The sequence below is a fragment of the Staurois parvus genome, unplaced genomic scaffold (assembly GCF_062004578.1).
Source record: "Staurois parvus isolate SC_StPar_1 unplaced genomic scaffold, SC_StPar_1.0 ptg000018l, whole genome shotgun sequence".
NCBI classification, from domain to species: domain Eukaryota; kingdom Metazoa; phylum Chordata; class Amphibia; order Anura; family Ranidae; genus Staurois; species Staurois parvus.
In genome coordinates this window covers 6,062,522-6,086,687 of record NW_028317814.1, presented here as the reverse complement: position 1 = coordinate 6,086,687, position 24,166 = coordinate 6,062,522, and the positions used below count along the sequence as shown (strand labels likewise).

General features: G+C 43.1%; 1 protein-coding gene across 1 annotated transcript in view; it reads left to right on the top strand.

Annotated features, from left to right (window-relative positions):
- MICALL2 (MICAL like 2) overlaps positions 1–24,166 on the top strand; it is a 143,911-nt gene that overhangs the window by 63,248 nt on the left and 56,497 nt on the right. The window contains exons 5-7 of the mRNA XM_089682284.1: positions 16,894–17,057; positions 18,974–19,095; positions 22,509–23,591. Coding sequence (XP_089538410.1) covers positions 16,894–17,057; positions 18,974–19,095; positions 22,509–23,591 — 1,369 coding nt within the window. The remainder of the gene's footprint in view (positions 1–16,893; positions 17,058–18,973; positions 19,096–22,508; positions 23,592–24,166) is intronic.

Sequence of the window (24,166 nt, the reverse complement as noted above, 5' to 3'; positions counted from 1 at the left end):
GCCAGGTCAACTGCACCTGTTGGTGAAGTCCTAATTATCTCCTAATTACCTCAGAAGCTTCTCAAACTGATGTCAAATGCAAGGGCATCGCCCCTGGGAGCAGGCTGCATATGCCAGTCTACAGACGTCTAAATCCTGTCTGCATGTGCCCTTAGGGTCTTGTCACAATAGAAGATCTTTTGCAGGTGACACCTCACCATCAGCAGAATCATAGAGATGTGGTTGACACTTTCCCCAAGAGTTGTCACTGCCTCGTTAGCCAAAGCAATACAGAACATAACTAAGTAAAAGTGAGAAAATTAAATATATAAATTGTGCCGCGCTCCTGTGTATAAATAATTACAATATTCACTATTTCAAATGACAATCCAAAGAGAAAAAAAAAAAAAATTTGAAAAAATAATATATATACTTATATCTAGTGTATAAAATACAATTATCTTCTGCTTATAACATCATAAATAAATACCGCATACTGTGCTGGTGACAATAGTAAATAGTGATAGTGATAAAAACAATATATATGAAAAAGTGCTCATAGACAGTCCTCTTTCAATTTAAATAATGATGGTGCAATCCCATAATCCACGTGCAGTGTGATTTTATTATGCGCTCACCTCAGGTTTTGCCTTATAAAAAGGCAAAACTAGCTTTTTGTCCTTATAGGACTGCTGGGATGATCCTCCTGCTTAGGATATTCCTGATGGCAAATGGGATGATTATGCGCAATCTTAATCCACCTGGGATCTCTGGAGTGATTATGCCTGCTGCTGATCAGGATTTGATGGCTGGATGGATATTTTGCCTTTTCTTCCAAAGGTCTCCTTCCTCCTATACTGATTTCTCTCCAGTGTATCACAGGATGATTGTATGAAGAAACAAAACCATCATAGTGCTTTATCCTTTTAAAATTAAAGGCTTTATTTGCTGCTGCAAGTTCCATACAGAGTTTTTAGCATAGGCTTCAAAGTAAGGCAGTTTCAGCCTGTCCTGCAGTTTCTGCTGTGCTTGCCGTGCTGTGTCCAAGACAACGTCTTGATATCAGAGCCCCTCCCCTACGCGTTACGTCACCTGGTCACGTGACTTCATCAGGGGATTATGACATTATAGAAACAAATGAAGTGGTCCATTAGTGTCCCTGTTGCTGGTAAATTGTCACCAATAACAGTCTCTACTGTGGCATGGCCCTTATGTAGATCAAAATAAAGGAAGCTCATGTTGCTTCATGAGAAGCAAGTGTTTTCCTCTGTGGTTCAGACCTCCTCAGTTATAAAATACTGTAGAAAAGGTGGCCATCCACATTTTTTATTTCAGCTTTTGCTACATGTTATGCGTCCGATTTAGAATCATGTTTTTGTTAGTAAACAAAGTGTGAGCTGTGTAGTAGATATTATACATGTTCTCTGAGCAGTGAAGCATAGCTTGTGACCGGCTAGGGAACCTTTCCCAATTGTGTTTTTTATTTTCATTTTCTTCAACCAGAGCTAGATATTATTTGTGTTTTGCTTTCAGCAAAGTTAATGGAGAGTTATCGCTGCTGGGAAAGCATATGTAGAAAGTCTTGATACAAGGGTGTTGTCATCCAGAACAGTTAGTACAAGCATACAGCAGCTGTTGCTGGCAGTAAACTCCAGCTAGTTCAGTCCCTCTGATTCAATTATTCCTGGAGAAGCCCCGCATAGCTGGTATGAACACTCCCAATGACGGGAATTCCCTAGTCCAGGGAATGTTTAATTCAAAGTTTCTCTGCAGCAAAGGAAACAAAGCTGGCATGCATGTTCTCACTAGTAGAAAAAAAGAAACAACAATAATACTTTTTTCAGAAATGTTCGGGGATCTAAATCCACGTTGTGAAAGAAACAGGGACTGACATTACCGACTTTCTCCTGAGATTGGCTGTCATGCTGATCCTCTGGCCTAAGGCTGAACTCCTAGGCAGATATAAAAGACACAAATTAAGACAGCTATGTAATCAATTTTTTTTTTTATGCAAGCATTGTAAGTACCTGAGTATGACCTGACATCAGCCTCTTGTAGTTATTTATTTATTTCAGGTACTTATATAGCACCGTCCATTTACGCAGTGCTTTACATATATATTGTACATTCACATCGGTCCCTAACCCTCAAGGGGTGTACAATCTAAGGTCCCTAACTTACATTCATACATACACATATTAGGGCCAATTTAGACAGGAGCCAATTAACCTACCAGCATGTCTTTTGAGTGTGGGAGGAAACCGGAGTACCCAGAGGAAACCCACGCAGGCACAGGGAGAACATGCAAACTCCAGGCAGGTGGTGCCGTGGCTGGGATTTGAACCAAAGACCCTAATACTGCCAGGCGGAAGTGCTAACCATTTAGCCACTGTGCTGTGGTTCATGTAAAGCAGAGCTTAGAGTATGAGAGGAAGAAGCAGTACAAGAAGCTTGTCAGCATGTGCTGACAAGAAGCTTGCTAATAGCAGGGGAAAGCAGAATTACAAAGAGATGAGTGTTCATTGTTCTGCTGTGCATTCATAGGCTGGAATGGGTCCAGGAGAACCAGGGCTCTGAGGAAGTGGGTTGAATGATGTTGGCCATCAGACAACATCTACTGGCAGAAAAAGGTATTTTAGATTAAATCTCTGGATTGAAACAGAATATTGAAGCAAAAGCTGGTTTCATTTTTTTAACTTTATCTTAGCTGTTTACTTTGATCTGGCTATTGTTGGCTGGAGTCCTGCTTTAAATGTATTTGAGTTACTAACACTCAAACCACATGTAGTTTAGGAGTTCTAATTTTATATGGACTTGTGATTCAAGGTCACTGTCTGACAACCAGTTAACTAGTATTTTTGTGAGATCAGCACTGGCAGTATAGGTATTCTAAAACATCGAGGCATATACATTAAAGTACATTGTAGACCCAATCACTTACATCTCACTTTAATGCACCAGTGTCATTTCGAAGTCATTTTTAAAAGTAGATTTTTCAATTAGATAATACCTGGTGATCCTGCATGGAGGTTCTCATTCAAGCACTTTCTATTATGATGTGATAGTTTTTGCGTTGTCACCCTGCCACGTGGACTGTGACTTTCTCAGACGATAACAGGGTGTGTCCTTTGTTGGTCTTCTTAAAAAAAAATTCTTGTTTCTTGGTTGTGTCTGAGTTTTTGGCCTCAATTACATTTTTCATAGTGGAAATGAGTGTTCCTGCTGCACTGTTTTCAAAGTGTGATTATCACGCAATTCTGTGTGACGGATAGGGCCAGCACATTTAAGCCCTATGTGTGTTTGTTGCCTGAGAAGAAGCTCCTGCTCCTTTTCAGGTGACACACTTTGCTGTGCGACAATTGCGTCAGAATTGTATTGTATTTGGGGTGCTATTGATGGAAAATGGCACCCAAACTTGCACTGTGCGTTTTGCAGAGATTGCCATACATTCGCAAAGTGTGATCACAGACCATGCATGTTTTCACGTGCTAAGCTAGCCATACACTAGTAGATTTGCAACCAAATGTTCATACAAACATTCATACAAAAATTCACATCAGTACATTCGATATTATTATTATTATTATACAGGATTTATATAGCGCCAACAGTTTGCTCAGCGCTTTACAATATAATATGACAAATGTCATTCGAAAGTACTTCAAAAACATTTATTACCATTACTTTTTTCAAGTGAATAGACTTTCCATTTCAGGCTCTAAAAATGTTGCAATCTTCTTTATATTGGGTATCCATATGGCACAATGGGGGGTAAGCGAATCATGGGCAGTATTGTGATTTTTGCCAAAATGTATTTACATTTACTTTTTTTTAAAAAGTGTTACTAAACCCAGCACCCTGCATTCACTATATCTGGTCTCCCACAGTACACAGAACATGGAAGTGCATTTATTTTAGTAAATATAAACTGCTAAATACCTTTTTCTCATCAGCAGTTAGAGCAGTCTTGTGACTTCTATCAGAGTCTAGCAGAGCACTGGTTAAAGCTTGTAGGAGGAGTTTTCATTTTGCTCTAGGAGGATGCAGACCCCCCTGACCTCTGTCTGGACAGTGCTGATTGGCCCTACGTCGATTACATGCACTCTCCCAAGACAAAAAAAAAACCTCTCTAGCAATACACACCAAACTGAGCATGTGCATAGTGACTGCACACGATATGTCTTATCAGGAGATAAGAGGGGGACACTGGAAGAAGGGGAGGATCAGAGAAGACAGGATCAAGCATCTTTTTCACACAATGCCCTTAGGCTCCACAGTGAGTATAACAAGCATGCTTTCCTGCATATATATATAGACTGATTTTACTGTTGTGGGTTTAGTAACACTTTAAATCAAATAAATGTTATTGAATTTATTGACAAGGCAGTGGTACAGCAATTCCAAAGCTTCCTCACACACGTACAATAAACACCATCAGGTACAAGGATCATATCAAGTAAACATCCACTATGCAATGCTTGGGCACAAAAATTATACAAGTACAAAAGTGAATAGAATTGAAACTGTACAAAGGTTGTGATGTCAGGTGTCACCATTTACATTTACTTGAATATTGAAAAATGTACTGTACCTGCTTAGAAAACCTAAATATGCAAATGAGTTCCCCTTGCAAACACAAAGACTACCACCATAATCAATCATTGGTGCATATGGGCCATGGGCCATCTCAAGGGAGTTCAAGAAATACATTTATGTCCATGGCCGCAACCCTAGCATCTCTGGGGCCAAATCTGTTCCTCTTGGTGCGGCAGATCATATAATTGCGCCATCTTTTAGCTTCTGGAAAAAAGATTAAACATGTTGATTGTAGAAAGATTCAAGAATGGCAGGTTTCATGTATTTTTATAAGACTTGGACCTTTCAGAAGTGGTATGGGCAGCACAGCGGCTAAGTGGTTAGCACTTCCGCCTAGCAGCACTAGGGTCTCTGGTTTGAATCACAACCACGGCACCACCTCTCTGGAGTCTGCATGTACTCCCTGTGCCTGTGTGGGTTTCCTCCGGGTACTCCGGTTTCCTTCCACACTCCAAAGGTAGCTTAATTGGCTCCTGTCTAAAGTAGCCATAGTATGTGTATATGGATGTGAGTTAGGGACCGTAGATTGTAAGCGCCTTGAGGGTTAGGGACTGACGTAAATGTACAATATATATATGTAAAGCGCTGCATAAATTGATGGCGCTATATAAGTACCTGTAATAAAATACATAAAATGGTGTGCAGAGGAGGAGAAGAAGATGCCGCACAGCTATGGTGTATTTTGTATTCTTCGTTTCAGTGACTTGGTCTCCTTTTGCACTTCACGGTTTGAAATCACAGGCAGTCATTGCAAATTGTGCCTTTAAAAAAGGAGCAAGAGCTTCTTTTTGGCTGACAAACACACGTAAGGCAAGTGAATGGGCTGTCCTATGCCACACGCAAAATCACGTGGAAATCATCCTGTCAAAATCGTGTAGCTTGTTCCCGCTACTTGATAATGTGAAGGGGCCTTATTGTGGCCATAAATACAATAAAAGATTGATTTATTTTCCGACTAATCTATCCCAATAGGAATAATCAATCCATAGTCAACAACCAAATCAGAATGCTTGACTTGTGTAAACGTGGGTAAATGTTTGTAGACACACATTAACATGTAGTGCTTCTTCATTTAATTGGCCATAATAATTTATTCTGGCCACTGAACTGAATTAACGCCCAAACGCTTGACATGTATACAAGCGTCAAGCATTTTTTTCTGCCAAAATATGCTCCCAGGTGAAAAGACATCTAGGAGAGATAGAAAAACGTCCATTGTGCATGAGGCCTTAGTGAGACGCAGCTCTGGATGAATGAGCACAGGATGCACAGCAGACAGCAGCATTGTCAGTCTGGCGGGGAGGGGAGTGATACATTTATTTGCAAATTTCAAAACACTAACTAACTGAAGCCAAACGTCCGCTCACACTTTATAATCAGTTACAGCAAACCGTTTTTTTGTTTTGGGATAAAGTTTTTACATAAATAAAAGCTGATTATTTTAACGCCCCCTGCCAGTGTTAAATAGTTTGCCTTATCCATGGAAGCCTGCACTCAGAAAATATGGTGGGTGTCATTGTGGTCCTCTTCTGCTCAAAATGCTTTTGACCCTACTCCAGTGTCTTAAAACATGAAAGTATTTATTGAAGTTCTATAGCCTGCATGTTAAGGCATTCCTACCTGACTAGACTGATTAGACGGATTCAATGTCACAGCGGTTACTGCGGCTATGACAGGTGTACTCATTCAGCATAAAAGGAATTTGCCCTTATTGACGCATGCCGTAATCGGGAGAGCAAGGTGTGTCACACTGAGCTGTTATGACTGTTTATAGCTTTACAGATTGATTTGGCTTTTTTGTCCCAATGTAAATAATACTTTGTGAAACAGTGGTTAGCATTGCTGTCTTACAGTCCTGGGATCCTGAATTCTGTCCAAGGAAATGCAATATTTCCATAGAGTTGCTGTGGCCCTAATTCCAAAACGTAGCAGTAGATTATAGCTTTACTGTAGGCAAGTATGAATATTTGCCATTTACATTAGCCTACCTGCAGATGTTATTACAGGTATAAAAATGGTTGCTAGCGTGGTGGTACTACATGTAGTAGTAAGTGGCAAGTGTGTCCTATTACTGATAGGCAGCACATGTCGCAGGCCAGTCCAGAGACCGTTATTCAAGATGGCAGACAACAGTGTTAGTGCGTGCATGGAACAGCGTGTGGTGATGACGTTTCTTGTGAATGAAGGCATAAAACCTGCAGACAGCTACAGAAGACTTCAAACCCAGTGCAGTGATAAGACACTCAGCCACACTAAGACATTTGAATTGTGTAAAAGTTTCAAAGATGGCCATAGATCCATCAGTGGCAATCCCAGCCGTGGTGGTTCCCAACCCACAGCAGTCATTCCTGTGAACATTCAGCATGTTGAACGCTTGATCTTGGATAATCGATGCAAAACCTGTAATGAAATTGCACAAGAGACGAATCTTTCTGTGGGGACAGTAAACACAGTCATTCACTAACATTTTGCATCTTCAAAAAGTTAGCACATGTTGGGTACTAAGGCAGCTTTCCACTTTTGACCATCACAGAAGAGTTGAAGTCTGCACTGTGTTGAAGGAGCATTTTGACAAAGAAGGCCAGGATTTTCTGGATTGCCATATTACATATGATGTAACCTGACAACGCACAAGCTGTGCACATTGCAGCAAGTTGGCTGGGAGGTATTGCCACATCCCCCTTACAGCCCAGACCTCGTTCCAAGTGGTTTCCATCTGTTTGGACCCCTAAAAGAGTTCCTTGGAGGTCAGCATTTCAGCACTGATGAGGAAATAAAGCAGGTTGTCCTAGAATGGTTCAGGCATACTGACAAATCTTTCTATGCTGAAACTTTTCAGTCATTAGGTAAATGCTGCGATAAGTGTATAAATGTAGCAGGGGAGTTTATGTATAAAAATAAATGCAGTTTCCACTCCTTTAAATTTCTTCTATTAGGATATAAACTCAAATGTCCCAGTTTGACTTGAACACCTCTCGTAATACATGCATTCATCTTGGATAGCTGCATACCCTTCCAAATAGCAGCTTTTTTCTTTATTAAAGACTCTGAAGGTAATATCAAGACAAGTCGACTCAAACAATAGCTTGCATGATACCTTCACTTTTACTTAATAGTCCTTCATTGGAAAAGGCTGCACAAGACTTAATAGTTTCCATCTTGAACAACATGTAACAAAACACAATGAGAATCTAAAGCTGTAAAGGGTCTTCTCCTACAGCCCCTAGATGAACAACTCTACTTGAGCTGGTCAGCTAACTTTTCTTGGACACCCTCTCCATGGACTCAATCACATGTTCCTGAACTCAGACATTTTTCGGTAGAATTCCAGTTGGTGTTTTAGGTACCAGCCTCTAGTATCTGCTGTGATATTTTATTGACTGGATAACTGCAGAATTTTTTACCACCATGTAGTCATCTTACTACCCTGGGGTTGCAGTTCTGGTTACCAGGCCACAAGGTTGTGTCTCTTGTTTTGCTTAGAGTCTACCTATACCAGTGGACATGATCTGGGAAATGGGACCAGACTTTTCCTTGCAGGTTATTCCTTAACCGCCTCCTGCCCGCCATATAGTCCAATGACGGCTGCAAGGCGGTTCTCTCGTTCTGGGAGGACGTCATATGACGTCCTCCCATTCTCACCGCGCATGCGCGGCTCCGGGAGCAAGCAGCGCGGCGATCGGTGGTGCGCTGTGTCCCTCGGACACAGTGGATCATCAATCCATGGAAAGAGCCAAAGATGTCGGCTCGGTCATGTGATCAGCTGTGTCCAATCACAGCTGGTCACATGTAAATAGGGAAATGCCGGTTATCTGCATTTCTCTCCTTACGAGCTGTCACGCTGACAGCTCGTGCGGAAAGGAGAGCCAGTAATCGGCATTCTTTGGAGGGGACATGTGCACTGATCATCAGGGCACTGATGATCATTGTGCCCTGATGATCAGTGTAGCCCCAGCAGTGCCACCTGTCAGTGTCCATCAGTGCCAGCTCTCAGTGCTCATCCATGCCACCTGCCAGTGCCCATCAGTGCCACATCAATGCCACATATCAGTGCCTACCAGTGCACATCAATGCCACATATCAGTGCCCATCTGAGCTGCCTTTCAGTGTCACCCATCAGTGCCAGTCAGTGCCACCTATCAATGCCAATCAGTGCCACCAATCAGTGCCGCCAATCAGTGCTGCCTATCAGTGCCAGTCAGTGCCGCCTATCAGTGTGCATCAGTGCTGCTTATCAGTGCCGCCTAACAGTGCCAGTCAGTGCCACCTATCAGTGTCATATATCAGTGCTGTCTTTCAGTGCCCATCAGTGATGCCTGTCAATGCCCATCAGTGCCACCTACCAGTGCCTCCTCATCAGAGTCCATCAGTGCCACCTATCAGTGTCCATCAGTGCAGCCTATCAGTGCCCATCACTGCAGCCTCATTAGCGCACATCAGTGAAGGAGAAAAATCATTTCTTTACAAAATTTGATAACAAAAACTAAGAAACTTTTTTTTTTTTTTTAAATTTCAGTGGTTTTTGGTTTGTTTAAGAAAAAATAAAAAACCCAGAGGTGATTAAATACCACCAAAATAAAGCTCTATCTGTCACAAAAAAAGATAAAAATTTCATATGGGTACAGCGCAATTATCATTCAAAGTGTGACAGCGCTGAATGCTGGAAATTGGCCTGGACAGGAAGGGGTATAAGTGCCCTGTAGGCTAGTGGTTAAAGCAGTTTGCAAAAATGCAAACTAGGGTTTTTTCATGATCTTAGCTCTGTCATTCTAAAAGAGAGAGAGGTTGCACAAGCATGAGTTGTCTGAACAAAGGCTGCAGGGTCACACTTGAGTATTGTGAAAAGTCTTCTGAACCTGGATGTAGGGAACATAAAAAAAAAAAACTAAGTTAGGGTATTCAAATTTACTTGGATTTACTCAGAATTGTTTTGGTGTTTACTTGAATTAGCCACATATTGGTATTGCTTAGACTTAATCTTGAATGACCATGAGGATCGGCAGAGTTAATGAAACAAATTGTATTTATTTTTAAACATAACTAAGCTATAGAGCAGTGGTTCTCAACCTTTCTAACGCCGCGACCCCTTAATACAGTTCCTCATGTTGTGGTGACCCCCAACCATAAAATTATTTTCGTTGCTACTTCAGAACTGTAATTTTGCAGTGGGAGGAATAGCGCCCCATCATTGGTATCAGTGGAAGGAGTAGTGTCCCATCGTTGGTATCAGTGGGAGGAATAGTGCCCCATCATTGGTATCAGTGGAAGGAGTAGTGTCCCATCGTTGGTATCAGTGGGAGGAATAGTGCCCCATCACTGATGTCAGTGGGAGGAATAGTGTCCCATCGTTGGTATCAGTGGGAGGAATAGTGTCCCGCCATTGGTGTCAGTGGGAGGAATAGTGCCCCATCATTGGTATCAGTGGGAGGAATAGTGCCCCATCGTTGGTGTCAGTGGGAGGAATAGTGCCCCATCATTGGTATCAGTGGGAGGAATAGTGCCCCATCATTGGTGTCAGTGGAAGGAATAGTGCCCCATCATTGGTGTCAGTGGGGGGAATAGTGCTCCATCATTGGTGTCAGTGGGAGGAATAGTGTCCCATCATTGGTGTCAGTGGGAGGAATAGTGCCCCATCATTGGTATCAGTGGGAGGAATAGTGCTCCATCATTGGTGTCAGTGGGAGGAATAGTGTCCCATCATTGGTGTCAGTGGGAGGAATAGTGCCCCATCATTGGTGTCAGTGGGAGGAATAGTGTCCCATCATTGGTGTCAGTGGGAGGAATAGTGTCCCATCATTGGTGTCAGTGGGAGGAATAGTGCCCCATCATTGGTGTCAGTGGGAGGAATAGTGCCCCATCATTGGTGTCAGTGGGAGGAATAGTGCCTCATCATTGGTATCAGTGGGAGGAATAGTGCCCCATCATTGGTGTCAGTGGGAGGAATAGTGCCTATCATTGGTGTCAGTGGGGGGAGGAATAGTGCCCCATCGTTGGTGTCAGTGGGGGGAGGAATAGTGCCTATCATTGGTGTCAGTGGGGGGAGGAATAGTGCCCCATCGTTGGTGTCAGTGGGGGGAGGAATAGTGCCCCATCGTTGGTGTCAGTGGGGGGAGGAATAGTGCCCCATCGTTGGTGTCAGTGGGGGGAGGAATAGTGCCCCATCGTTGGTGTCAGTGGGGGGAGGAATAGTGCCTATCGTTGGTGTCAGTGGGGGGAGGAATAGTGCCTATCATTGGTGTCAGTAGGGGGAGGAATAGTGCCTATCATTGGTGCCAGTGGGAGGAATAGTGCCTATCATTGGTGCCAGTGGGAGGAATAGTGCCCCATCGTTGGTGTCAGTGGGGGGAGGAATAGTGCCTATCATTGGTGTCAGTGGGGGGAGGAATAGTGCCCCATCGTTGGTGTCAGTGGGGGGAGGAATAGTGCCCCATCGTTGGTGTCAGTGGGGGGAGGAATAGTGCCCCATCGTTGGTGTCAGTGGGGGGAGGAATAGTGCCCCATCGTTGGTGTCAGTGGGGGGAGGAATAGTGCCCCATCGTTGGTGTCAGTGGGGGGAGGAATAGTGCCCCATCGTTGGTGTCAGTGGGGGGAGGAATAGTGCCCCATCGTTGGTGTCAGTGGGGGGAGGAATAGTGCCCCATCGTTGGTGTCAGTGGGAGGAATAGTGCCCCATCGTTGGTGTCAGTGGGGGGAGGAATAGTGCCTATCATTGGTGTCAGTGGGGGGAGGAATAGTGCCCCATCGTTGGTGTCAGTGGGGGGAGGAATAGTGCCCCATCGTTGGTATTAGTGACACAAATGATGGGGCACTATTCCTCCCACTGACACCAATGATACTTACCTTGCTGACCCCTGCTCCAGCCTGGGCTCGCTCTCTCCCTCTCCCATCTACAGCCTGCAGAAGCAAAATTTGCACTTACCTGTCAGCTGTCTTCCTTCTCTGGCCTCTCTCCTCTTCACTCGGTCCTGCAGCTCCCTCGATCTTCTTCGATCTGCGCGCTCTGCCGCTCGGCTCCTCCTCTCCAAGCTCCACCTCCTCGCCGGTGATTGGCCGCCTGTGTGTCTCTCCTGAGCTACAGTTCCGGTGGCCAATCAGCGGCGAGGAGGCGGAGCTGTTGAGTGATCCCGGAGGTGTGGCCAGGTTACAGGGGCAGCATATCATCCCGCCCACAGATCGCGAGACAGAGCAGCGGTGTCTCGGTTCCTAAGACCATCGGAAATATGTTTTCCGATGGTCTTAGGCGACCCCTGGGAAATGGTCGTTCGACCCCCAAAGGGGTCGCGACCCCCAGGTTGAGAACCGCTGCTATAGAGTGATTTGGTAGATAGTTGAATGTCTGTGCTTGCTCTTGTGTTTATATACATTGCTGTGCACTTCAGTGTATTTCTATATCTTGGTCCGTAAAGTGAAGGCCTAAAAACAAAATGATGTGCCAGCTTCAACATTTTTGGTGCCTTTCCGTACTTGGCTCCTGGTATTTGTCTTTCAGCTGGTGTTTATGAAAGTGATATTAAACTCAAAACCGACAAATTTTATATATTGCAGCTTACCAATCATTAAATATGTAGCTGTATTAGTTTTCTGTATTAGAGTGCCCCAACTCTGGAGGAAGAGCACAGGGGGAGATTTGGACAGCAGCATTGTCAGTTGTGTGGGAGGGGAGTGTTTAATTTACTAGCAGATTTAAATACATTAACAAATTGAAGCCAAACGCCTGCTAATACTTTATAAGCAGCTGCCACAAACTGTTTTTTTTTATTTTTTCCTTTTGGGATAAAAATTTTCCATAATTAAATATAAGCTGATCATTGTAAGCACTCCTATCTTCCTGTTTTCCTTGGTGTTTCACAGCAAGTCGAACTCAAGGATGGTACGAATTAGAACATTCTCGAACAACAAAGACTCTTAGTTTGCCGTAGAAACGTTGTAACATAGATTATTGTTGTTTATTGTTTCTGATCAGGCAGTCTTTTGTATCTGTTTTTCTTGTACGAAAACAGTGCACATTAAACAAAAAATCGTTAGTTCTGTTCATGTATGAGAAACATTTTGGAGTTTGTCCTTTCGGAAATTTTCTGAACCAGAAAAGTTGTATACACACTATATGAAAATCGAATGATCATTCCTTGTACAGAATTTTTTTCTGATTTTCTTCTAGTGTGTACCCAGCTTAATTCATGGTCCAGATCTGTCTCTACCTCTCCGACCAATGTGTTCGTTGGGGGATGCAGGTGGTGACAGATCAGAGCAATGAACTTGACAGAGGTGCCATCAGGGGCATCTAGAACATTAGGGTAGATCATAGAAGGTACCTCTGGGTTGCTGCAGTTCATTGAGTGCTGTCAGCCTATATAGTTTATCTCCAGTACAGATTTAGGCTAGGAAGGCCCTGTTGCTTTTTTCTGCTATGGAGCTTTGAATTGTCAATAGTGGTCCAGGAGGTGTTGGCCAATTAGTCCTCTTACTGCCTCTCCAAAAAGTATTCCAGTATTGCACTAAAATCCTTCTGTGGCTCTTCCTCCTCTCCTTCTACTGTGTTTTTCTGCTGGCTTTTTATATGTTTGCTTGTAATTTCTGACTAATTTGTGCCCTGGATTAAGGTGTGTGTTTCTCGGAAGTCAAATATTTCCTCAATAAATACAAGCACTATTTAAACAGAACTTGGCTGGATTTCGGGCTTAAACGTGCCACAGGGGAAGTATGAACATAGTCTTGTTAGGATGGATGTCTGTTGGAATAAGTCTGAAAAGTCTTTGGTTTCTAATTTGTCCTTTTTTATGCAATTGTCCGTTGGGTAATAAAACAACATTTCTATTGCTTCGCTTTAAAAACAGTCTGTTCTAATGAGACTGTAGAATGCACACCTTAGTGGTGTGATTTAATTATCTTCTGTTAATGGATCACTGGCTAGCATTACATAAAAAAGTGACTTATATATTCCGCTAGAGGAAAGAAGAGTACATTGCTTTCACAATGAGTACTATAGGTACTTTTTATTTTTTAAAGCTACAATATCCACCAGAGATCAAATGAAGATATCAACAAGGGTATATCGAGGGCAAAACATAGCAGTCTTGGGCAGGGTCTCCACACTTTTTAAACAGAGGGCCAGTTTACTGCCCTTCATGCTTTAGGGGTGCTGGACTGTGGCCAGTGGAAGTATAAAATGTCCCGACATCAGTGGGAGTAAACAATGCCCCGTACTTGGTATTAGGCAAAGTAATAGTGCTTCATCGTTGGTATCCACAGGAGGAATAGTGCTCCTTCGTTGCTATCAATGGGAGGAATAGTGCCCTACTATTAGTATCAATGGGAGGAATAGCACCCCATCATTGTTATCAATGGGAAGAATAGTGCACCATCATTGGTGTCAGTGGGAGGAATAGTGCCCCATCATTGGTGTCAGTGGGAGGAATAGTGCACCATCATTGGTGTCAGTGGGAGGAATAGTGCACCATCATTGGTGTCAGTGGGAGGAATAGTGCCCCATCATTGGTATCAGTGGGAGGAATAGTGCCCCATCATTGGTGTCAGTGGGAGGAATAGTGTCCCATCATTGGTATCAGTGTGAGGAATAGTGCACCATCATTGGTGTCAGTGGGAGGAATAGTGCACCATCATTGGTGTCAGTGGGAAGAATAGTGCACCATCATTGGTATCAATGGGAAGAATAGTGCACCATCATTGGTGTCAGTGGGAGGAATAGTGCACCGTCATTGGTGTCAGTGGGAGGAATAGTGCACCGTCATTGGTGTCAGTGGGAGGAATAGTGCACCGTCATTGGTGTCAGTGGGAGGAATAGTGCACCGTCATTGGTGTCAGTGGGAGGAATAGTGCACCACGATTGGTGTCAGTGGGAGGAATAGTGCACCACGATTGGTGTCAGTGGGAGAAATAGTGCACCACGATTGGTGTCAGTGGGAGGAATAGTGCACCATCATTGGTGTCAGTGGGAGGAATAGTGTCCAGTGGCTGGTGTCAGTGAGAGGAATAGTGCCCCATTGTCCGTGTCAGGAACTATGCCCCACTGTTGTTGACAGTGGGGAGAATAATGCCCCAAGGGCCAGATAAAGGGCCACAGTTTAGACAACACTGGCCTAGGGCATGAGGGAAGAAGAGAGCCAGTAAGAATTTCTAAAAATTTTATAAATACGTAACTCACACTCTTGGCTCCAATGCTCATCCTCCCTACCTATGGTCAGAATGTAGTCTAAGGCTGGCTTGGGCATAAAAAAGGGCAAACTACTTTTCCTAGCATTGATCTACCCATCCAAGGCAGTGGATCCAGCAAAGCAGTGTACCACTTTCTAATTGACTGCAACAATGTTGGATTTCAAAGCTGAATCCGTTCTCTACCTGCTCTGCATCATACTTGGTTGAGGAAGAGTGACCCTCTTTACAAGTGGCTAAATACTCTATATACTATGTGAAGCTGAGTTTTGTTAGGGGAATATTTCTGCTGATCTGAACATCAATACATAAAGTTTTTTATTACTGACCACCAGGATAAAGTGGGCTTTTATTGGGAAGGGGGAGGGGCATAAAGGCTACCACTGATCACAAGTGCCAGGTACGGCAGAGAAAGTTTGCCAGGGGCCCCATGAAAGTTTTGTAGTCTGACCCTGTAAGTAGTCATGCAATTCTGGATATTGTCAAAAGTGTAAGTGCATTACAAACATTGTTTCATTGTTAAAGCAGAAGACCTGCCAAATTTTTGTTAATATTGTGCATAGAGTGGGTATGGTTATAAACCTTCGTTAGGTTGTTATTGTTGTCTGTGTCTCCCTTGGGGAGATTTTTCCTCAGTTTCTGTCCCAGGTGGCACCAGACATTGAGACGGAATGAAAAGAAATCTCCCCCTACGAGGCCACAAACATCAGTATATAAACACCAACCCTATAAAGTCCAACAGGGGAAAATTAGGGCAGGACTGACCACACTAGATGGGATTTCAGTGTAACAGTGGCATTGTTGTCTGCTAAGTACAAGAAGATGGGTGCACACTGGATTTTCTGGAAGGTTCAAAAGATTTTTTGGATTTTTTTTTACTTTGTTTACAGACAATATTTGGGAAGATATATTGGAGAGATGTACTGAATGTTTTGTTTTTTGTTTTCATTTTTCCTGGACAATATGGGCAAATATCCATACCTGGAATTCTTTACTGTAAATGAGAAGTACAGCTAAAGCTCTTTTGGCTGTACTTCTCCTGTGGATCACAGGGGTGCAGTTCGTTCTATACTCCTATGACCCTGTGGACCCGTCTTCGGCTGACAATGGGCTGAAGCTTGCGGTCAGCTGACATCACTCAGTTGGTCCAAGCTGGGAAAAGATTCCGACTTTAAAGTCAGGATTCACCCCAGAGTCTGGAGTGGCACCTGGCTCAGCCTCTCAGAGCCTGAACCAACTGCTCTCTCCCCCTCCACAGCCCTGCACTCCAGTGAGCTCACAGTGGGGGGGAAGAACTCCGCGACCAGCAGTCATGTGATCACTGAGTTCTCACCCTTAGAGCCGACAGGGGGACAGATGCAGCATTGGACCGATGCTGCATCCACCTAGGTAAGTATAATTTGGGAAAGAAACCCATACTTCTCTTTTAATCAGCCCAAAATTAACATTTGATTTCAACCTTAACAGATATCAGTCAACATTAAAATACCCGCTAAAGCCTAACCCTAGCTAAACACTAATCTCAACCCTGACCTTGATTCCAACTCCAACTGCAACTTACTTGTAGCACTAAATTAACCCCTAAAAGTTTATACTTTGTCGAGTACCAAAATTCCCATAATCGCATGATGAGATGTATCAGAATTGAAACTTTACCAGTAAAAAAACAGACTGGGGTTCCAATTCTTCTCCCATTTATCCAAAATGAACTATGGCTTGACATACATGTTGATTATGTGGGTGGAGGAGTCTGGTAGATTTCTTTCCTTTTTGCCTGCAAGCTGAAGAAAATAAATCTATGTGTTATGCCTGATATTATTTTTACAGGTATTTCTCTGTACTTGCAGTGTGTTAACATTAGGAAATGTACATGCATTGCAGAGATGTACAAAATCTATGAAGTGCAGAGAGGAAGGTAGCTGTGCTAGGAAATTGACTTTCATTAGGTAGACAGATTTTTTGACCAGTTTAAAGGTGCATTGCAAGCGAATAAAAAATACTTTATGAAAAGGAAAACATTGCAAGTAGGCATTTAAAACACTTGATTTTTCTGTGCTTATGTCTGCATTTTTGTTAGTGACAAGATCTCTTTAAATGCTTTGTTATTTTGCTTTCCAGTGTTTTTACTAATATAATCTTCTCTTCCAGTCGGAGGCATGGGGGCTATTAAACGTCCTCCACCAGAAACCACTGAAGAGCCAGCGGGAAAGAAGATCACCAACTATGTTCCCACTAGCCCTCAACCCACATCACCCTTACAGACAGCCCAGCGAAGCTCCACACCGGTCACTGAAAACCCTCCAGTCAGAGCTGTAAGCTTACCATAGTTCTTGTCATTTATTTTTATGTGAAACAGTATTTTAATGCAGTTCTGCAAAACTACTGCGGACATCCTTTTCCTACCTACTTGGTTTTATGTAGATTTTTTTCAGGTCTAAATAGAAAGGTTTAAAACCCAACTCTACTGCAAGGGTAAGTTGTTTATTTAGTCTAGGGACAGAGGATTTAGAAGAATATACCTAAAGTCAGCCATAGATTAAATTAATCCATCCATCTATGGGCAGGCTGGTTGTACTGGAGTTGATCTATTAATCAGTACAAGCAGCCTATCGGATTTTTTGCATGTGATTACTGCCAGCAGCTATGGCCGCTAGTCGTAATCATTGTGTTCTACCAGCAGGGAAGTAATAAAGCAAACAAAATAGAGCTGCGGGAGGGATTCCCCCATCAACATGCTCTTGCCAAACCGTCTGTATATTGAACACATAATAAGAGAAGCATTTCTGGAGAAAACTGCTAGAGGTTTCAAGACTGGTGAAAGAAACATCGACAATCTTCGATAGACTGCTGACACTATTTTCTGAAAATACAAAAGCTCTGGAGCCTCGAAAAAAGAAAATTAAAAAAATAAATATATAAAAATGTAAAGAACAGAGTAAAAAGATTTTTCTTCAGCTAAATATATGAATTTAAAACTAAATAAATCACACTGGTGAATCCCAACCAAAAAGAAGAAAAACAGCTGCCAAAAACAAGATGAATTGTCTATAACCTAAATATAAAACCATTGCTACACTAAATGTGTAACAAAATATTATACAAATGTAGACGAAATGACTGAAAATAAAAGTCCAACATGAAGAAAGAAATCAATATAAAAGTTCCAGTGTTGTAATGCATGATGATTATATAAACTTCTGATGTGTCCAAACGTTCCAACACCAAAGTGCACCACCACCTTAGACGATTAAGACTCTTACCAGAGCATATGGACTCTTTAGATTGAAAAGAGTCAAAAAGCATATAGTTAATCTTCTAAACCAGACCCTTAGCTCATCCAGACCATCATGTAAAACTATCGGATGGATGTATTGCCAGTTTTACTGCCAGTTAGAAAAACAAAGATGAAAGGCCTAAAATGGTAATGATTTGTCTATAAGTAGAAAGTTCAAAATTGTCCAGGCTATAATATTTTCTATCACCCTCTTTGGAAGTGAAAGCTGGACAAGGAAGAAACAAGGCAGATACTGATTGTAGTATTGAAGTATTGTTGCTTTTGAACGTTGGTGTTGGTAAAAAGAATTTAAAGATGGGAAGAAAAGCGAACCCATGGATCCTTCAACAAATCAAGCTCAGCCTTTCACTAGAAGCCCAGATGACTAGAATAATGTGATCTTTTGTTGGATATATTAGAAGCGACTTACCGGGAAAGACAATTTATACTTGGACACACTGAAAGAAAAGAAGACAACCAGCAATAAGGTGTCTGTATACAGTCACAAAGTATGAATATGCCATTACGAAGACTAAAGACCTAGATAAGAAGACGGATCATTCGAGAGAAACACTATCCATTTTTTCACAAGGAGACTGTATGGACTTGACAGTACTTAATATGATTGATTCTCTAATCGAAACAAGGTTATGTTGAAACAACTGCATTGTTATGTGTAGGACCATTATCATATAGACGGTGGTTCCTTGGATTAGAGGACATTTCTACTAACAAAGTCTGCACATACATTACACGATGTGGCTGGTCACCAACACTTCTGATCTTACCATAGCCGCAGCTTATCAGACAGTCTGTCATAATTAACTTGCAAAATGCTTCATGTTCACCTATGCAAGTTAGAATAGTCACATTCTTAATGTGTGTGGCGTTATCAACAAGATGGTAAGTTCTGAGTTCTGTGCTACAATTCAAGCATACTTTTATTTTTTTCAGGGTATCAGAGAAATAAACGAGAACAGCGCAGTAAGCAGCAACTGCTTTATCTGTGGTAAACATGTACACTTGGTCCAGAGACACATGGCAGATGGCAAACTGTACCATAGAAACTGCTTCAGGTAGGTCTTCTGAATAGGACATAAATAACATCTAGATGTCTTTTTCACTGTGGTTTTCTTGTTTGCATTTAGTGTATACACAATGAGGTTAGTACATCTGAGGTCTGTGATATTATTAAAACATTTTGGTGTGACTTTTCCCAATCTCTACATTTTTGTGAAGAAATGTCGTCTATAGAGCGAATATTCCTTTTGTGGTTTACGGTCTTGTAAAGAGTGTGCTTGGCAATCCTTCTATACAACTGCAAGAAGAAAATGATCTGCACACAGTGGAGTGCTGTTTTCAGTCAGGGTAAACTTAAAATATATCCAAAGCTTTTTTTTTTTTTTTTGTGTTTTGGACAGAGTAGGCAAGGGTGAAAATCCTTATCAGTTTTTGTTTGCTCTTCCTGTCCCATTAGGGAGATTTTCCTTCACTTCCTGTCATGTAGACACAGCTTAAAGTAAGAGGAAATCTAATCAAAGTGAGGGAAATCCTCTCATTGATGGATTGAAATTTAGCAGGAACTGTTCAAACTGCAATCCAACTATGGGGAGGCTGGCTGTATTGAAGTCGATCTATCAATCAGCCTCAGTACTACCAGCCTGTTGTGTTTTTTTCTGTGCCATCACTGCCGGCAGTAGTAACATCTCTTGTTCCAGTGACAACTCTCAATTTTGGATTTTCCATCACGTTTAGTCTCTGTGACCTTCGTTACTAGCACAAATAGAGAGGTATTCCCAATAGGAAACACAGCAGTAAAAATTAGGCTGGGTTAAAAAAGTTTGACTTTGGATACATTTTAAGATGGCCTTAGACATACAACAGTGATCATCAGTGTATTACGTGAGCCCCCTCAAAGCAGGCAGTCTTCATAGAGTTCTATAGGTTTATTCGATTCTTGAGAGGCAGGGATCTGGGAACGTGGGATTAGAGCTGAAATGTAAGGGAGAAACAATAGTGATTAAAACAGGTGTTTGTTAGGTCTACCTTTGTCCTTCATAGAGGATAGCCAGCAGGGTCCAGTGCTACCTGTAGACATTTTTTTGGGCAACTGTCATCTCGTGTCTGTGGGCCACATTAGGGCTTTTATGGAGGGTATTTTTTATTTGCTTTTTGCATTATTCAGTTAGCATTTGGGCTAAGTTGCTTTTGACTTCCTAAATTGTTTCATTCTGTTTTTGTATTTTCATTGACTTGTATGTGCAGTTCTGAACAAAAGCCACTTTACATAACTCCTTACACTGAGAGAGAGGAGCTGTAAGAAATAAATACTGCACTGTGCTGCTAGGTATGCTAGGCATAAGTAATAAATCCTTTTTGCTTCGGATGCTCACCTGCTTCCTTTTATGTATTTCTTGAGGGCAGAGTCACAAGACCAGTCAATAGACAGCAGGGTCCCCTTCCTGAATATTGAGCTCAATGCATGGTTAGTTGACTTCTTCAGTATCTTAAGTATGAGTTGTTAGGTTAAGGGCTATGTGACAGAAGCGTAGGCGGGACAGAATATACAAAGAAGATGGTAAACACACAAAGCTTTATTGAACTATGGAAGGCACTTAATCAGGGTAGGAAGGTAGTGTCCAGGTACCCAAAAAAGGGGGGAAGAGTCCAAACAGTTATAATCCGGCCCACGCTAGGGCGATTCGGGTAGCGATGGCCCAAGCACTCGGGGCAGTCCAGGTATCTACGATACTCCAGACACGCAATAAGCAGTCCGAGCATGTATTAGCCCTGGCACACAATAGGGGTAGCTCAGGCAGCAATAATCTGGGCACACAATAGGGGCAGTTCAGGCAAGGGTAATCTGGGCACACAATAGGGGCAGTTCAGGGCACTCCGCAATATGCGGCTTGTAGGGACAATCACGGCAGGTGGCTTCCAGGGACAGTGACCTCACGATAGGCAGCTTGCAGACACTCAGCAGCAGGCGGCTTCCAGGGACACTCAGTAGCAGGCGGCTTCCAGGGACACTCACGGTAGGCGGCTTGCAGACACTCAGCAGCATCCAGCTTCCAGGGACACTCACGATAGGTGGCTTGCAGACACTCAGCAGCAGGCGGCTTCCAGGGACACTCATGATAGGTGGCTTGCAGACACTCAGCAGCAGGAAGCTCCCCAGGGACACAGCGATCAGCAGACAGGGACCCTCAGGGTGCTCGGCTTTCCAGGGACAAAGCGGTCAGCAGACAGGGATCCTCACGGGGCTCAGCTTTCCAGGGACAAAGCAGTCAGCAGACAGGGATCCTCTCGGGGCTCAGCTTTATAGGTACAAAACGGTCAGCAGACAGGGACAGCTTTCCAGGGACAAAGCGGTCAGCAGACAGGGATCCTCACGGGGCTCAGCTTTCCGGGGACAACAGCAGGCTCACGGGGACTCAGTGGGGTCTTGGCTGTGGAGACCCCACACAGCGCTTCTCTTCTCAAGCAGGGGAACAACGGCTTGCAGGGACTCGGCAGGATCTTGGCTGTGGGGTCAGGCCTCAGCGCAGACCTCACACAGCACCCTGTCTCATGAGCGCGGCCTTTGTCTCTGTCGGGTGCAGAGCACGGGAAGCCTCGTGCTCGCGCTGCGCCCGCTGGGGGGGACGCACTGAGACATCCCAGAGGTCTCCTGGCGGGGTGCCGCGACTCTCCAGGGACATTGCTGGGAGAGGTGCGACCCGCACCACAGGGGCCGCTTCCTCCCATCCTGCACAGCCTTTGAAGTAGGCTGTGATAAGATGTGAGGAATTTGCAAGGGGGGAGGGAGGGCTGAAGGGACAGCAGGCACAGGGGGTGGTGGGGGCACGGGGCACACCGTGACAGGCTACATGTAGGTGTCTCTAGAGCCTTTCTTCCACTCATACAGATAATACATTTTGTGAACTTCTCTTGTATGCATGCAATATTGCTTTATTGCATTTTGGTCCAATAGATCATGTGTGAACCTTCAGTAGAATCCCAGAAAAAAATTAAAACCTATGTGCTAGTCCTTTTTCTCCAGTCTTTTCCTTCGAAGTCCCAACCCAAGTGACTCCAAGGGTTTGCAACGTCATCCCTGCTAACACGGAGTTGCCTGTAAAGAAGTCTCTGCTGAGTTTTATAATATCTTATCGACGGAGTGGTCAGTCATGAGTACTACTCACGTTGCTAAAAATTTTAATGTGTAAGATTTGCAAAGCAGATTATGTATTAATATAAATCCTATTCCCATGTCCCCTGGCACCCCCATATTCCACTTGTCTTTGCTTGCTGGATTTCAGGTGAGATGGTTATGTATGTAATTGTACTTCGGAGGTCCATTGTATGTTACACAGTAAATGCTGCACTGTAAACAGCATTAGCATAAAAAAACTCATGTTATTAATATTTCAACTTTCACATAAAACTTGTAAGTCAAGCTAGTGGAACAACGTTCATTCAACTGACTTGCTTAATTTTGCCATTTCAGATGTAAACAATGTTCACGGACACTTCAGCCTGGAAGTTATAAAGTGGGAGACCACCCTGGAACACTCATCTGCACAAGTCATCATTCCGGCACTCACATAAATACAGGAACAGTCAATGCATCCCCATCTGGTCCATACACCCCGGCAGTGGCCTCTGTAGGAGGTATCAGGGGCAGTATAGCTACTTCATACCAGACCCACAGCACTCCTACTGGCAGACCTTGGCAAACCACCATTAGTCCTTCTGTCCAAACACCAGCCAGTAGATCAGGTATTGGAAATGTAAGCAATAATAAAAATGCTAACAATTCCTCAAGTACAGGTGGTCAGGAGCCTGTTAATAAGACTAGTTCCAGTTTTCCAAACTCAGTTGTCAAAAATGGTTCTAGTTCTGTTAACACATCCAACCCTGTACCCACAAACAGGTCAGCTGTTGGCTTTTATGGTAGCCCTCTCACAAACTCCAGTGCTTCCAATGGTTCTGGAAGGACCGAACTGTCTTCACCTGCTAATATTAGCACCAACCAAGTGTCAAGTGTATTTGGTTCATCTGGTAACTCACAACAGGGTAATGGTCCATCCTCAAGTTATTTACAGAATGGAAAAGGTAAAACAGATAATTCTTCAACTCAGAGCAGCTGGTCGCAAAGAGAAAGCAGCAAAGATTCAGGACAAAGTGGGCAAACCAAGCAATTTGGCAGCACAAATAATCAGGTTATAACCGTTTCTTCTCTGTCTGGAAGGAGGTCATCCTCCGTGAGCAAAGATGATGAAAACACATCTACTAAACCGTGGCTTTCCTCTACTGCAAAAAACAAGGAAGCCCGTGATAGGTTCTTCCAATCAAGCCCCGTTAGTGAGCCAACAGTAAACCATTCTAACACTGGCAGAGATTCTCCTAAATTTTCTGTGTCTAATGGGCCAGACAGGTCTGTGGTCGTTAGTGTAACACCAAATGCCACTGAGAGTAATTCTGAAAAGAACAAAGCCAGAAACTTCCTCCTAAAAGCAATTCCTGGATCTACGTCCCCCAAAACTGCACGTGCTGCAGAAAATCCCAGCAGCATAGTCACTCCAAACCGGTAAGAGCAATATGTGTTTGTGTAAACTTCATAAAGGTATTCTTTCTTCCACTGATTCAGTGATTCTTGTATTTTAAGGGTGTAAAAGCATATATGCTGCCCAGGGCCACCAATTAGAATATTTATTTAATTTTCTAGTTTGTACTGGGGAAAATGACAACTGTACTCTGGTTTGGCAAGTCTAGGACTTACCCGTACAGACATGTTTGCTCGCAGTGCCCAGTAGGTCCAATGCATTTGCTAATCTGGGAAATATCTTGCAGATGCTGAGTAAAATATGTACTTCCATTCCATTACATTTCATGATGTCCCACTTTTTGATGGAAAAAACCATATACCAGCAGACCAGCTGAAAAGCTTCTTGGGCCAGAATTCTGTTGCACAAATCTGAAATTTTTTTAGCAGCATCACTGAGGGTCACTGAAGATTTTTTATGATTATTGGAACATGGGAAATGTTAGTTATTAAAAATTATTTTACCATGTGCATTCATGATTTTTTTTTTTAATACATTTCAAGGTAAATAAGACAAAAATCATACAGTTTCCTGCCTGTGTTATAAGAGGTAAAAAGAG